The sequence below is a fragment of the Pieris rapae genome, chromosome 8, assembly GCF_905147795.1.
Source record: "Pieris rapae chromosome 8, ilPieRapa1.1, whole genome shotgun sequence".
Classification (NCBI taxonomy): Eukaryota; Metazoa; Arthropoda; class Insecta; order Lepidoptera; family Pieridae; genus Pieris; species Pieris rapae.
In genome coordinates this window covers 4406795-4421025 of record NC_059516.1, presented here as the reverse complement: position 1 = coordinate 4421025, position 14231 = coordinate 4406795, and the positions used below count along the sequence as shown (strand labels likewise).

At 31.3% G+C, this 14231-nt stretch overlaps 2 protein-coding genes across 4 annotated transcripts; both read left to right on the top strand.

Moving 5' to 3' along the window:
• Window positions 1-1322: 1322 nt before the first annotated feature.
• On the top strand, window positions 1323-4297 carry LOC111002859. Its single transcript, XM_022273123.2, has 4 exons — window positions 1323-1537; window positions 1958-2125; window positions 2713-2804; window positions 3195-4297. The coding sequence occupies exons 2-4, from the start codon at window positions 2005-2007 to the stop codon at window positions 3930-3932; spliced, it is 951 nt and encodes a 316-aa protein (XP_022128815.2). The 5' UTR covers window positions 1323-1537; window positions 1958-2004; the 3' UTR covers window positions 3933-4297.
• Window positions 4298-8113: 3816 nt separating this feature from the next.
• On the top strand, window positions 8114-13980 carry LOC111002837. Of its 3 annotated transcripts, none has more exons than XM_045629231.1 (6): window positions 8114-8198; window positions 8470-8611; window positions 8984-9078; window positions 9228-9772; window positions 10773-10822; window positions 11892-13980. In XM_045629231.1, exons 2-6 carry the CDS (start codon window positions 8482-8484, stop codon window positions 11945-11947), a joined length of 876 nt encoding a protein of 291 aa, XP_045485187.1. In that variant the 5' UTR covers window positions 8114-8198; window positions 8470-8481; the 3' UTR covers window positions 11948-13980. The 3 variants fall into 3 exon arrangements, with proteins under 3 accessions (XP_045485187.1, XP_022128784.2, XP_022128787.2); XM_022273092.2 differs by having other exon boundaries at window positions 8189-8326; XM_022273095.2 differs by lacking the exon at window positions 8114-8198 and having other exon boundaries at window positions 8385-8611; window positions 11895-13980.
• Window positions 13981-14231: the final 251 nt, after the last annotated feature.

Genomic DNA, 14231 nt, shown 5'->3' with positions numbered 1-14231 from the left:
GCACAGAACACTATTCCATTAGTGTCCACTATTACTTCGCTAGAAGTAATAGTGGACACTAATGGAATAGTGGTCATAATTTCATTTCATTTAAAATACATCCGTCATAAACTATTAACTATTGCCATAAAATAAAATAAATACTTCCAATTTGTAATATTCATTATTTTGTCTATAAGCCCATTTTATGTGGTAGACACTAGGCAGGCCATCCCTGTAGAGACGTACAACTGTAAGTTAAACTTGATTTTGTGGTTGGTTTAACATTTTGGTTTGTTTGTAATTTTTTGTAAAATTAACTATGTCAGTGACGGTATGATCGTATGAATTAAGCCTGCCCTAAAGGCAAATATATTTAAAAAAGTCAACTATTACAGATTATTATAAAGGCTACCGCTTTAGTGGGGATTTCTCTCTAGATTTAGGGGTTTCTCAACTCTGATGAGGGTATCCTAGGGGATTTCAGGGGAGAAATCAAATTAGGGGTATGTCACCAAGACTATCTCCAACTGGAGTGTTGACCACTATAGCAGTGTTGCCAGATCACGGCATTTCCCCCTATATTTAGGGGTTTCTCAACCGAGTTAGAGACAGAATAGTGGGAATGAATATTTAGAGGTTTTTTTAGGGGAAATATCAAAAACACGCCTAGTACAGTTTTTTTTGCTATTGCATATTTCCTGATTTTGGAACTAAATTGAAGCAAAAAAATATGTACTATATATCTTTATAAAATTGTGTAAGTTGTAGGGTGTTGGTATTCGCTTTATGAGTTAACTTGTAAAAATTAAATTAATAAATGTATAAATTAACATATTGTGTTTTTACATAGTATTGTCTTTTATTAACATAACATTTACACATTTAAAGCAAACACTTTTTTAACGGATTAAAGTTATGTATTACTGTAAACTTATAATTATTTAAACATAATTTAAATTTAACCGACGTTTCGCGTGCTTTACAGCGTGTGTGTTCACGGTCACTGAAGACAAAGGTAAGGTTAAGGTAAAAGGTTAAATATCAAAAAGTATCACAGCTGTAGAAAATGTTGTATTATCTGTATTTATTTCCCCGGATAGTCGATACCAACGTATCGACTAAAATATGTAGGGTTTCTGCATACATCATCGTTAAAAAAGTGTTTTCTTTAAATGTGTTTTTACTTTAAGTTTTTCACACTAAACTTGCCAATGTATCCGACTAATAAATAAATTTAAAAAAAAATGGATTGCCAATGGGCTTTGTATCAGGCTAATAAATAAAAATAAAAAAAAGCCAATGACTTTGTATCCGGCAAATAAAATTAAAAAAGTCAACACTCAACTGTCAAAATAATAATTAATGAAAGTCCGAACTCTGAGGACAGTTGAACATATTATTATGTTCATTAATTTTATTTAGGCTAATGTTAATACTAAATATTAAATCAATTGACACTAATGCGTGAAGAAAAACTTGCTTTTTAAGAGTAGGTGGTTACTGAAGTTCTGCACTACCAATTGTTGGATTAGATTTCGGTACACTGTATGTTCAGGTGAGTTTTGATAAATATTACAAATGTGTGAAGTAAATGAAGTGGGATAAATATATTCTAGGGTTGGGTTTATAATTCAATAACTTGAATTTGATTATACTGAGTATGTAGGAGTCTCAGGGGACCTTGATTCGAAAACCTCCGTGAGATTTGGAGTAATTTATGCTGCTTGAGTTGTAATTTAAACATACCACCACTAGCCCTTCAAAAAATAGCGTACCAATTCTTAAAAGGCCGGCATCACACTTGTGTACCTTCAGGTAATGTGAGTTCATGGGCAGATGTATCACTTAACATCAGATGAGCCTTTTGCCCATTTGCACCATGCAATATTTAAAGAAGTTAAGTAAGCATAATAGTTATTTTCATAGTAAAATTTTATTTTCACTCCTTGGTTTAAGCTGTGTATTTATGTTTCAGCTTACAAAAAAAAACATTATACATTTTACTATTTTTCTTTCTTTGAAATGGATTTATGGTTGGACAAACACAGCATTCACAATGATTTGATACTTGCACAAGGTAGAATACCCATTCAGTTTGGTAAGCCATTGGAATATAATGAAAAACCCCCAATAGAAAATAAGGGTAAGTTTTTCCAATAATATATTAAGTTTTTTTATAATACATATAACTACAATTTGTGGTAAACTTACCTTTAAAATATATCTATTAAAAATATGAGCAATAACCTAAACAATCTATGAAATTATTATTATAATGAATATTATTCTCACTAATCATTGCATGCAAAAGAAGAAGTTTTATGCTAAAAACTGAAAAAAGAACCAGAAGAAAATAAAGCCAAAGATAGAAAAAGAATTCATAATGCTAAAACATTTTTGCTTATTTTTCAATCATAATTTAAACCAAAAATATGTTGTCAGCAATATGGATATTTATACTATTGTGTTCCAAATAAAATTTCTAAGTATGCATTATAAAAATATTCTTTGTCTTATGCACTAGCAATAGCTTCATAATATTATTATATCATTTAATATTATAGTAGCACTATTAATGATAGATATGTAGAGATAACTTAACAATTTTATGATTTAAGCACTAATTACTTGCCATAATATCAACTAGCCAGTAGGGAGTAAAAGTTTGTTTAATATTAGTTTCTTTTAGCATAAGTACTTATTAGTATTTACCTACATTTGTATTTTCAGATGTTGAAGGTGAAGGGAATCAACATCTTCAGAGAGCAGAATCCCCTATAGTACAACCAGATCTTTTAGGAATCACTAAAATGCTAAGAATGGTAAGTATGATAAGACTTTCTTTTGACTCAGTTAATAACACAGATTGAATCATCCGATTTTGTAAATTAGCCTGCTATTTAAAGGTTTCTACAGGGTATAGGTAAAGGCTTTATAGAAAAACTGTAATGCAAACTTCTTTTTATATTGCCTATATTTTTTATCTTGTTCCCATATTCAGTTTTTTGTGATCTATTAATACAAATTACTTACATCCAGTCTCCAACCAAATATCCCACCCTATCAAGTATGGTTGGTATATTTATGTATTTGTATGTTATTCACATCATAATTATGTATATGAATTGAAGAATAATTAGTTTCCCCACCATATATTCTCCCATCATACAAGTAACTTTTACCTAATTTGCATTGATGTCTTTAATTTTTAGGTTGATCCTGAACAAAATCCAGGACACAAACTAGATTATACAAATAATGGAACAGTTATAATAAGTAAACTCAACCCTAATGTTTCTGAGTTTATATCCAAGAAATCATCAAGGCAATCAATAGACAATTCTGACCTTCTAATTAAGACTGATCCAAACTGTGATATTAGAAATATACATTATTTAAAAAATCTTCATGATGAAGAAAAGAAAAAAATTCAAAAGAAATTATTATCTAAAATAGGAACCACACAAACTACTTGTGAGAAAACTAGGCGGGAACGCAATGACGCTATCGCGGGGATATTAAAACTAAGCACACAACCAACTGCAAATGTGAATGTTGTGACAGCTGATGCATTCATGAAGAATGAAAATGATGATATCACTGACACACCTACTAAAGAAGTTATCAAAAAATCTGTTGAAAGAGTTGATAACTGGCTCAATGGAGCACCCGAAATTCAAAAAAAGTCTTTGTATTTAGGACCTATAACATTTAAAAAAAAAACTAAAAAGTCAGCCGAGAGCAATACATCAATCAATACGGTTTCTAGTGAGGAATTGAAAGTCAACAATTTCTCCCCAACTATCATAGCAAATGAACTGTCTGAAAAATTTACAAAAATAATAAATCAGAGGGAGCATGCATCTATGGACATATGGTCCAAACTAGAAAGGGACCTTAAGGCAAAAGACGAAGAAATTAAAAAAAAGTCCTATAATAGCTCTTTATGATAAAAACTTACAACGATATACTAGTTAATGGTGGTGGCGTATGGTCCTATTTACAAAGTTAAAGACAGGATTATATGGACTCAGGTGAAATGATTAGTAAAATATATATTAACAATGGTTTCGAAAAGTCAGAATGAAAAATACTGAAACTGACATACAAAAGCGTATCTACTGCTGTGTCTGCCATAGTCAAAATACAGTTTCATCTTTTGTTTTTTAAAGTGAATTCTTAAATGATATGCAATTAAAGATAGTCTTACCTTAACATTGGTACAGTCTGTGCGATTAGAGAACCATAGTGCAATTTGAGGTGCCAGTAGTGCCAAATCACTTGATACTTTAAATAAATAAAAAAGTATACAATATTTGAGAATGAATAATTGATCAATTACCGTTTAACCCTCTGGTTCTCTTGTCGAAAAAATTGCATAATATGTTATGAATAAACTAAATATATATTGTAAATTTTTGTTAACATTATAATTCAAATATTGCGCCTAAAATAGTAGACTGCACTATCAATATTATATACATATATATTATTTTTTTATGTGTCATGTCACTGTCAGATTCGAGACTTAGCACTAAGTATGACTGCCATATGTCAAAATATATTGGATTACTTAACACTCTGAATCATGTCACTAGTGAAAAGGCCTCTTATAAGGATATATGTTATATTATTATAATAGAACTGATTAATAAATTAATTATTTGTAAAAGAAATTAGTAAATTATGAATGTATTTTAAATGAATAATAACAATTTTAATGGAATTGAACAATGAAATTGATTTAACTTATACAAACAATTGTATTAAAATACTGTAGTTGTTGAATATTAGACTTATTTAATATATCATTAAGATTTTAATTTGTCCTTTTTTAATTTAATTTTAAATGCATATATAGATTATCTAGGTAAAATTCTTAAAATGGAATATTATTTAAATTGTGCAAGTTTTGTGAAGGTGCTGTTATTTGGTGCTGAATTTCTTCAAATGTATATGTTTTAGGTGAAATATATAGAAACTTTTAGACAACTTTTAGTTCTTTTATTATTCAACTAGTGACCCACTCCAGCTTCGCACGGGTGCAATGCTGATGAAAAGCAGTTTTATTATGTATTGTTATTTCCGTCGCTGGAAAGCTCCGATAATATTATACGCGTTCGATCGCTACTACATATACATAAGCTGTAATGGGCTGTATAGATCTATATTAAATGAACAATGTATTCAAGGTATTTAATTGGTTAGGGATTAATGCTGTATTGGTTAAAATCGCTTCGATTACTTGTCATAAAAACCATTATTGTAAAAAGTAAATGACAAAAAAAAGTTATTGTGGGTTATCCATCAGAGATAGACATATACCATCACGGACTTTTCTGTAGACCTTTTCAATGTGTACAATACTTAGAGTACATTATTTTGATAAAACTCGTAGGCTTCAGCCTGCGTTTGCAATGTAAGCGGAAAAAATGTAATTATTTACGACATCACATTAGAAACCTCAAAAACAACAGTACTTCTCCACTATTTAATGGATGTTATTATACATATAAACCTTCCTCTTGAATCACACTATCTAGTAAAAAAACCGCATCGAAATCCGTTGCGTAGTTTCAATGATTTAAACATACAAAGGGACATAGGGACAGAGAAAGCGACTTTGTTTTATACTATGTTGTTGATGATTTATCAAAAATTGTATACATTTAATTTTCTTTACAAAACACGGGGATTTTCCAATTTTTAAATTTAAAACAGACTTAGCAAGGAAATCACTGTTGACTTCAGATTCGTTTGGTCTAACTAAGGTTTTAAATCAAATGTTTTTATAATGTAGGAGGCATTTGCAATCACGCATCTGTTATTAACAACCACAGAAGAGAGTTATACACTTAGTACAAGTGTATAACGCTCTTTGTAGAAATTCAAAATATTCTGTAAGTTATATTTTTTTGTAGTATTTTACTGTAGAGATTTTAATTGAACTATTTTACAAACATGAGATACATAATTTAGCATCGCAAATGTTATGATTTTCATAGTTTCTCTACGATTTTATCTATTCTTATAAGGATAATCACGTTTACTTAATAAACCGTTTTATTCAGTGCTTCCAACTCGGATTTATTGTTGTACATGTAAAATTATGTACGTAGATTTAGTAATAATTGTATAGAAAAAGTTCGAAAATCTACGAAATTTTTTAATGAATGAAATGTTGAGGGTAGGGTAAGTAAAACTGGATAATAATAAAAATAACGAGTGTTTTTTTAATGTTCATTCCATCGCCTTCAAATTGTCAGAACAAGACCAAATTTAAATCATCAAAATTGGTTCATCCAATCGAAAGCTATGAGGGAACAAAACCAAATATACAGTGAAATTGAGAACCTGCTCTTTTTTTTGAAGTCATTGACAAAATTGTTTTTTTTATCTACTTAAGTATATATTATGTCTATTCACCCTAATGGATTTGGATTGTGCAAAATTTTACGATTTGATTAAAAATACGTAGATTCTGTGACTGAAATTCGTAAGTTTTCAGGTGAGTTCTAAAATACGTATTTTTATTATTAATGTAAAAAGTAGTTATTCTCCAACAATAATTTAAGACGAGGAAATAGACTTTGTTGATAATGCGGTGTTCTTGGGAATTACTTTAGATTGTAAACTTCAGTGGGCCGATACATAGAAGAACTTTCGAATAGGCAAGTTCTGCAGCCTTCGCAGTGAAAAAGATACGCGATCTTACGGATAAGAACACAGCAAAGCTCGTTTATTTCAGCTATTTTCACAGTAATATAACGTCATAATATGATGTTGTTTTGTGAGATAATGCCGCTGACATTAATTCGGTATTTGTAGTGCAAAAGCCCCACGGGAGTCAGTTCGAAGGAAGATTAATGAATTATATATTTTGACTTTGGCAAGTCAATACATTTATGAGAATATTCTGTATGTGCGAAAAAATATAGATATCTTTAAAAATAATTGTAGCTTCCATAATTAATGTAGGTACTCCGAGTACCGTACTCGTAATAAAGACAAAACTAGCGTACCAACCACAAGGCTGCATAAAACGAGTACCTAATTCTTTTCAAGGCAATTGCATACGTTTTTTCAACAAAATCCCTAGTCAGACACAAATGTTGTCAATAATTAATTTAAATCGTACATTAAAGTAAAACTGATTGCTACTATAATATGAATTAATATTAATAAAACTAACCTAGTGCTTGGATATGAACTGATTCAGTATGAAGAGGTAACGCGACCTAGGGTGGATTCAGAGGAGCGGGTCATGGGGGTCATGACCCCCTCCTGAGTTGGTTCCAGGACTTAAGTGTCCACCTTACAACATAATGATTTTATTTCAATATTTTGTCACCATCCAGATTTTATGTAACTACATATCTTTAATATTTAATTAATATAATATAATAACTTTGTATGATGGCAAACGTAGGTTTAAGTTCTTGACTTGACCACGACTATATGACCCCCTCCTGGCGTCAAAGCTGGATCGGCCCTTGAACGCGACTGAATCTCTCGGCTGCATCGTCAGACTATGGGGCGATCGTCGACATCTACTAATTTTTACTATATTCTTGTGTAGCCAAGTCCACATTTCAAGGATCATCATGCTCGCTTAAATATCATTGCTTATGGCGGCGTCCATGCGTCGGGTTGTCTCTCTCTCTAAAATATGGCGAGGGGGCCGATGGCTGGCCATGCGTCAATCGTCATACTCATGAAGGGTGCTACTCGTGACTGAAATTCGTGTATGCGGTGATATTAGTTGTTTCTACTATGTATTTGCGTGTTGTTCTCACGAGAATGTAAGTGCGTGCTCCTATTTCACCATGCCTCCTGCTGGTAGAGGACAAATCTTTTTTTTAATTTGGGCCTGTTTCACAATGTCCGGATAAGTTCCAAATAAGCTATTTGTTACTTATTTGTAGGATAAGCAGTATTTTTGCGTTTCACGACTGTCAGATAGCGCTATTTGTCATGAAATGCCAAGTATCTTAATCGGAGAACTTTTACCTTTCGAATAATTTATGTGTTGTATAGCTAATTGGCACTTTATCCATACATTGTGAAACAGGCCCACAATCTTTAGAACTAGTTTTTCTACTTGAGCACTGTCAAAAATTTAATAGTTCAAGAAGAAAAAATGATTTGACAGCTATTTCAGCATATTGACATTTTTGTTTTCTTTAGAGTTCTGCTACTGTAGAGACTTGTAAGATGTAAGTTGTAGATATCTGTGTTTTTTATAATATTTATTAAAAAAAACGGGTTTTAATGACTTCAATTTTTCTTCAATTTCATTTATGTTTGCTGTTAAGCCTAAAAAAAGAAAAACATTTGATAATATGTGAGTACTTTAGCGCAGCGCTTAGTGCTAGTGCAAGTTTTCGGTTTTGTTAGTTGTTATTATTCTGAGTGCGATTTATGATGACAGATGAACAGGGCATAATTTTAGTATTTACATATATTCCACAATATACTTCATTTCAGTAAATAATAAATATGAACGATGAATCCTGGACATCGAAAGACGCCCTTTATCGGGACCTTGCGAGAGCTCAAGGAGGGGCTCCTATAGCAATAACTGACCCTTTGCTATACCACGAAACACCCACAAGAGAATATGACGAAGGTATTTATTATATTTAATGGCACTTGCAAAAACATACGAGTACAAAGACTAAAAATGTAATAATAGATTAGACTCAAATTTACAAAAGTGAGCAATCTCTTCATTGCCCCCTGCTGGAAAATAAAACACTAGACATTCTTAAGTTTTTCTCCAAAACTTACCTTAATAAAAGTAAAAAAAACAAACAATATGAAAGTGTTCTAAACCAATACACAGAACACAAACACTTTAATATTTCCTTTTATGACTTCCCATTTTTATGAAGAGTCAATTAGATTATTCCCTTTACTTTTAATATTCTATAACTTGCAGTACTGATAAAGTGTGCACATAAAGAAAAATAAACATTAGGTTTATTATAATATTTTTCAGAAAATGATTTGGAATACCAATTTAGAGATGCTAGTGCAACAACAGATTTTAGTAAAGGCCCAGATTTACAAATGATTATGCAAATGCTGGAAATGGTAAGTTCAATTGTTTTCCACATTTGACAAACTTTTTAACATTAGATTTTGAATGTAGGTTTCTTGTTATCATTACAACATATATAGTCTCTTTAATAAAAACTAAAATTATAGATGAGATAGGTAAACTAAATACTTTTTATTTCTAGGTAAATGATTATGATGTGACAACTGAGAGTCAACCTGTTGAAATCGTAAAACTAAATCCATTATCTAAAGTCTTTGTGCCCAAATCTTCTGGAGATGCCTCAGATAGAGATGTACCGGAGCAGAAAAGCACTGCAAGAAAGAAAACCCGTAATGCCGCAATTGAGTCTATTATTAAAGCACAAGAAGAATCTTTAAATCTAAGAGAAACAAGCAAATACAAACCCATACCTTTAAAAAATAAATTAAAAACTGAAAATATTAAGCAAAATATTACTACTGAAAAATCGCAAAATGGACTAAAACCTATTGTATATGATAGTAGTATGGCATCAAGTATGTTTAAGAAGAAAACAGTATTGAATAAGTCAAGTAAAAGTCCAGATACTTCGAAAGCATCTCCCGAAATTCTTAAAACCAATACATTTGTTCCTTCAAAGGTAGCAAATTCATATTATGAGAAATTTGTTGAATTTAATGAGACAAAAGAAGAAGAAAACAACCTTTGGACATTAGTACAAAAGAAGTTAAAGGAGTCGGAGAAAAGGTAAGGTTTTCCTTAAAAGGCGTAAGGCTTTCTAGGAATGCAGTATAAAGACAAACAAGGTTTACAAAGTTTCTCTACCTTTTCATCATATGATTGATCATCATAAATTCTTTGCACAGAACATAAATTTAATTTAATTAAATCAATGCAGGATGTTGTTGATTGGATTGAGAACATATTATAGTGTTTATTTATGTATGTAAATTATATAATAAGGAACCTTTTTTTTAAGATCAAAAGTTAAGTTTTAGTGTGGTATTAATAAAGTGGTATGGAAATAAAATGCCCTTACGGTTATAAAAAAAAACATTGGTAGATTTTCATTAATATACCTATACTGAGTATAGGATAATATTATTATCCTATACTCAGTATAGGATAATATTATTGAAAATCTACCATATAAATACAGTATAGTATACTGTATTTATACAAAATACTACTGTTTTGTGATCATTTATTTTTTCTTAACAGGCAAGGTTATTAGCCTATGCCAGACATAAAAGAAATGTCTACACTTACCCAGCACTTGCTTTTGATTATACTCCTTAGGGCCTGTTTCACAATGTCTGGATAAGTTCCAAATAAGCTATTTACTACTTATTGGTAGGATAAACAGTATTTTTGCGTTTCACGACTGTCAGTTAGCGCTATTTGTCATGAAACGCGAAGTATCTTATTCGGAACTTTTATCTTTCGGACAATTTATGTGTTGCATAGCTATTTGGCACTTTATCCATACATTGTGAAATAGGCCCTTAGACTAATTAAACAAGTTCAGTATTGAAATATTTTGCAATTAAACCTTAGATTACAAATAGATAATAAATATGGTTACCATGGTAACAACAATATAGGGTATTTCACTTGCAGTATGGTTAAATTATTGTAAGGCACACAATATTTCACATTTATTTTGAGAGTTATATAGACTTGACCTATTATTATTTGAGGCTTGTCTAATATTGATAAAAATTATAGTGATTATTAAACGTTTTAGAAAACGCCGCGAAGCAGAGCAGACCTCGAGTTGTACACAGAAATCTGGAGGTAATTTTTATACAAACATTTTAGCGGAAAGTTTTATTTTTAGATTTTCACGTACCCTCTAGCATTGAAAATGTCGATGAGCGGCGGTATCAGTTAACATCAGGTGAGCCTCCTGCTTGCTGGGCAGTTTTTCTATAAAAAAAAAAGAAATCCATGTTTTTTATTATTTTACGGAGACCCCTAAATCCTAGCCTATCAGGCACGCAATCAGGCAGATATGCGACCGAGTAGCTAAGCAGTAGGGGAGTGTCGAAATCTCCCCTTTCCTAAAAAGGGACATTCTTAACTAAGAGGGTTGGCGTTCCCCGCGGGGCCCGGGCGACTACTGAAATATCGTCATAATATTTATGGGCGAGTCGGGACCCGCTGCCCGGCACTACCCGCGTTTACTCTCGTGCTATTTTTGTCAGTGACATGGCTGACAATCTTGCCGCAGAATTTTTCCAGCTGTGATCTGTGCTCAAGGAACATGGCGGATAGCCCATCCCGGGATACCCTCATGCCAGTTTCGAGCAGTTATGACTTGTCTTCTCTAGTTGATTTGGAAGGTTATTCTGTTATGGTCTGACGAAATTAGCGACGTATTTACTTTCCAATCTTCAATATTATCAAGCAGATCCTCAGTGCTTAACGTAACGTCGATGTAGCTTTTTAGACGTCGGTTGCCTGTAACAGTATCGAAAGTTGGGATCTGTCCATCGTTTAATATCCTTCCATGGTTGAATTGGTATCTTTGTTCTAACTGTGTTCTCCGGGCTTGATGTCCGGCGCAATAATAATTCGAGAGGGAAGCCAAATAAGCTTGACTTTGTTTGGCTAAACAAATGCAGAAATATAAAATAATATTTTTAAATTGTTATTATTAATAAATTACGATCTTTATTATTTGTGTTGTCATTAAAGTTCAACAGTATCATCTTCATATACATAATAACGACACGAAAACAAGTTTTGAAACAATGACATTTGACATTTTTGACAGTTTTAAAAATATACTCATATCACCACTACGCCGGATTTCATTTCGTACACACTGAAATAATTTTAAAAAAATGGTAATTTTTTCCAGAAGCTTCTTCGCCACCTTTGGTTCAGGAGTCTAGTAATGAAGAAGAAGGACGATAGCGACGACGACATATTTCCCACAGAGCAAGATTACTTTAACTGTCAAAGCAAGATTGATACAGCATTACTTTTGACGTGTATCAAGGAAAAAATCCATTTCAATATCGAGATTAAAGAAATCTTTCTATGAATCTTCGACTCTGTTGACAGTTATAGAGTAGATTATTAAACATCCTTAGATATAAGAAATAATTGTACCAAAAAAATACTGAATTTTTAATATTTACCTAATTAGTTGACAAGGAAACACTGATCCACTTTATCATAAACATACAAATAAACCTTTATCATAAAAATCAAATAACTATTGAATGTTTTGTCCCTTTTGTACATAATTTGATAAATTTGTCCATTTTATGCGAAATATATATAACGTATTGAATTTTGACATGACTGATCTCAACTCTTAATTAAGAATATTGATTATGGTAGTAGGTATTATCATTGATGCTTATATAAGGTATCTATTTCGATTGTTTGTAAAAAATTTGGCCGAAATGTTTCTAAACGTTCTAAAAGCGTTAAAAAAAACTTTACACAAAGACGTGTAATTTAAGACGATAAATGGACGAAACAGACTTTACCAAGCTTTATATTTATTACGCGGGAAAGAATATGAAGATTTTTCTCTTCAAGGACTGATGTAATATAACTTAAGTAATTCTTAATAGTTCTTAAAAAGTATCGATCGACGTTCAGTTTTGCGGTCATTTGGGCCTCCAAGAAGATTAGTGAGCTCAGCAAGGCAAAACGGTATTTCACTGCCATCACTTCCTTCACTTCCTTCCATTGGGTCGAAATCGGTCTGTTCTTAAAAAAAATAGTACGACTACATGTTTCTTTTTAAAATAATAAGGCTGCCCTCATTATACTCAATACTTCTAAAAGAAGTCAAAAGCAGACAAATACGACTTTGTTTTGCTAAAATAATTTTATTGGATATGTGTTGATATGATAATGATATTGATTCCTACCACTCATATCGCCACTGCAAGCATTCAATTTTTAAAATTTGAAATCGATTTAGGGCGATATAGGAATTGATCTGTTCAGGGTAATTATATTTTTAATCTATTTAATATATGAATTTTAAAAATTATAACGGAAATAAACGTGATATTACTATTTAAAATGATATAGTTATTCATTGTACGACAAGGATTTTTTTTAGGTTTAGTGCTTAGACAGGTTTTTTACTTAGAATCAAAGTAGCTTAATTCTAGCTATAATTGAGGCCAAAACTATTTGCAAAAGAAATGCTTTCTGTCACATTAACAAAAGATATCAAATTGTACAGATTTACATGAAAATCTTAATACTTAAATATGTTCGCTTTATGCACAAAAATCTCTCACATTATGGCGTTAGAAATTTACTTGGAAGATTTAAACCAGAGTTCTCTGAACTTTTTTGTGTCGTAGACCCCTTGTCATGTTTTTTTATGTTGGGTAGACACTATACACCCCTATTTACCTGATATTGATTTCCTGTAAATTCTAACTGTAGTTGAAGTTTAATGTTTAAAACTTAAAGTAAAAACACATGTTAATTTATAGATTTAAAAATTGAATTGATTTTTTTTACATGTTCAAAATGTATTCCGACCACAAAGCGAATACCAACATCCTACAGCTTACACAATTTTATAAACATAAATAATATTTTTTTTAATTCATAGGTACTTTTATGAATAATGTACATGTTTTGACATAAGATAGTATGACGTAATTAAATAGGTACTATCAGTGTATGTAGATCCACTATCTAATCATAGATTAAGTTATTATTATTTTATCCAATAGCTTCTCTAAACATTCAAACTAATTGGTCATAGCATGGAACATTAAAAAAAATGCGAGTTGAATCAAACTGTACTAAAAGTGTTTTATGAAATGTACCGGAAAAATTGTCTTAGTTATAGAAATGATGTATATGTATGAAATAGACGTAGCTTGATGAGTGCAGTATTGTAATAGTCCAATGTTTCCATGTCAATTTGATTTGAATTAAATCTTACCACAATTCAATGTTTATCAATATGTTTATAATCGAATGACCTATTTGTAGCCTTTGCGACGTAGAATCAGCATATAATTCGGAAGTTCTCCAGGACAAAAAACAGTGTTCAAAGGAAAACATGCATGCATACATACAGTTATAAAATATATGTACATTTATATATTTTCGAACTAACTCCATTTCGTTCTTTTCGATATATTTCTGCGGTACGAATTGACATAAGTAATTAGTTGTTAATGTCCGTGTTACTTTTAGCCAAGGCCGC

Bases quoted from the DNA above. Each gene is read 5' to 3' on its own strand.
- LOC111002859 (XM_022273123.2), top strand. From the start codon at position 2,005: ATGGATTTATGGTTGGACAAACACAGCATTCACAATGATTTGATACTT. The intron at 2,126-2,712 runs GTAAGTTTTTCC...TTGTATTTTCAG, and splicing joins ACCCCCAATAGAAAATAAGG to ATGTTGAAGGTGAAGGGAAT. The intron at 2,805-3,194 runs GTAAGTATGATA...TTTAATTTTTAG, and splicing joins TCACTAAAATGCTAAGAATG to GTTGATCCTGAACAAAATCC.
- LOC111002837 (XM_045629231.1), top strand. From the start codon at position 8,482: ATGAACGATGAATCCTGGACATCGAAAGACGCCCTTTATCGGGACCTT. The intron at 9,079-9,227 runs GTAAGTTCAATT...TTTTATTTCTAG, and splicing joins TTATGCAAATGCTGGAAATG to GTAAATGATTATGATGTGAC. The intron at 9,773-10,772 runs GTAAGGTTTTCC...TAAACGTTTTAG, and splicing joins TTAAAGGAGTCGGAGAAAAG to AAAACGCCGCGAAGCAGAGC.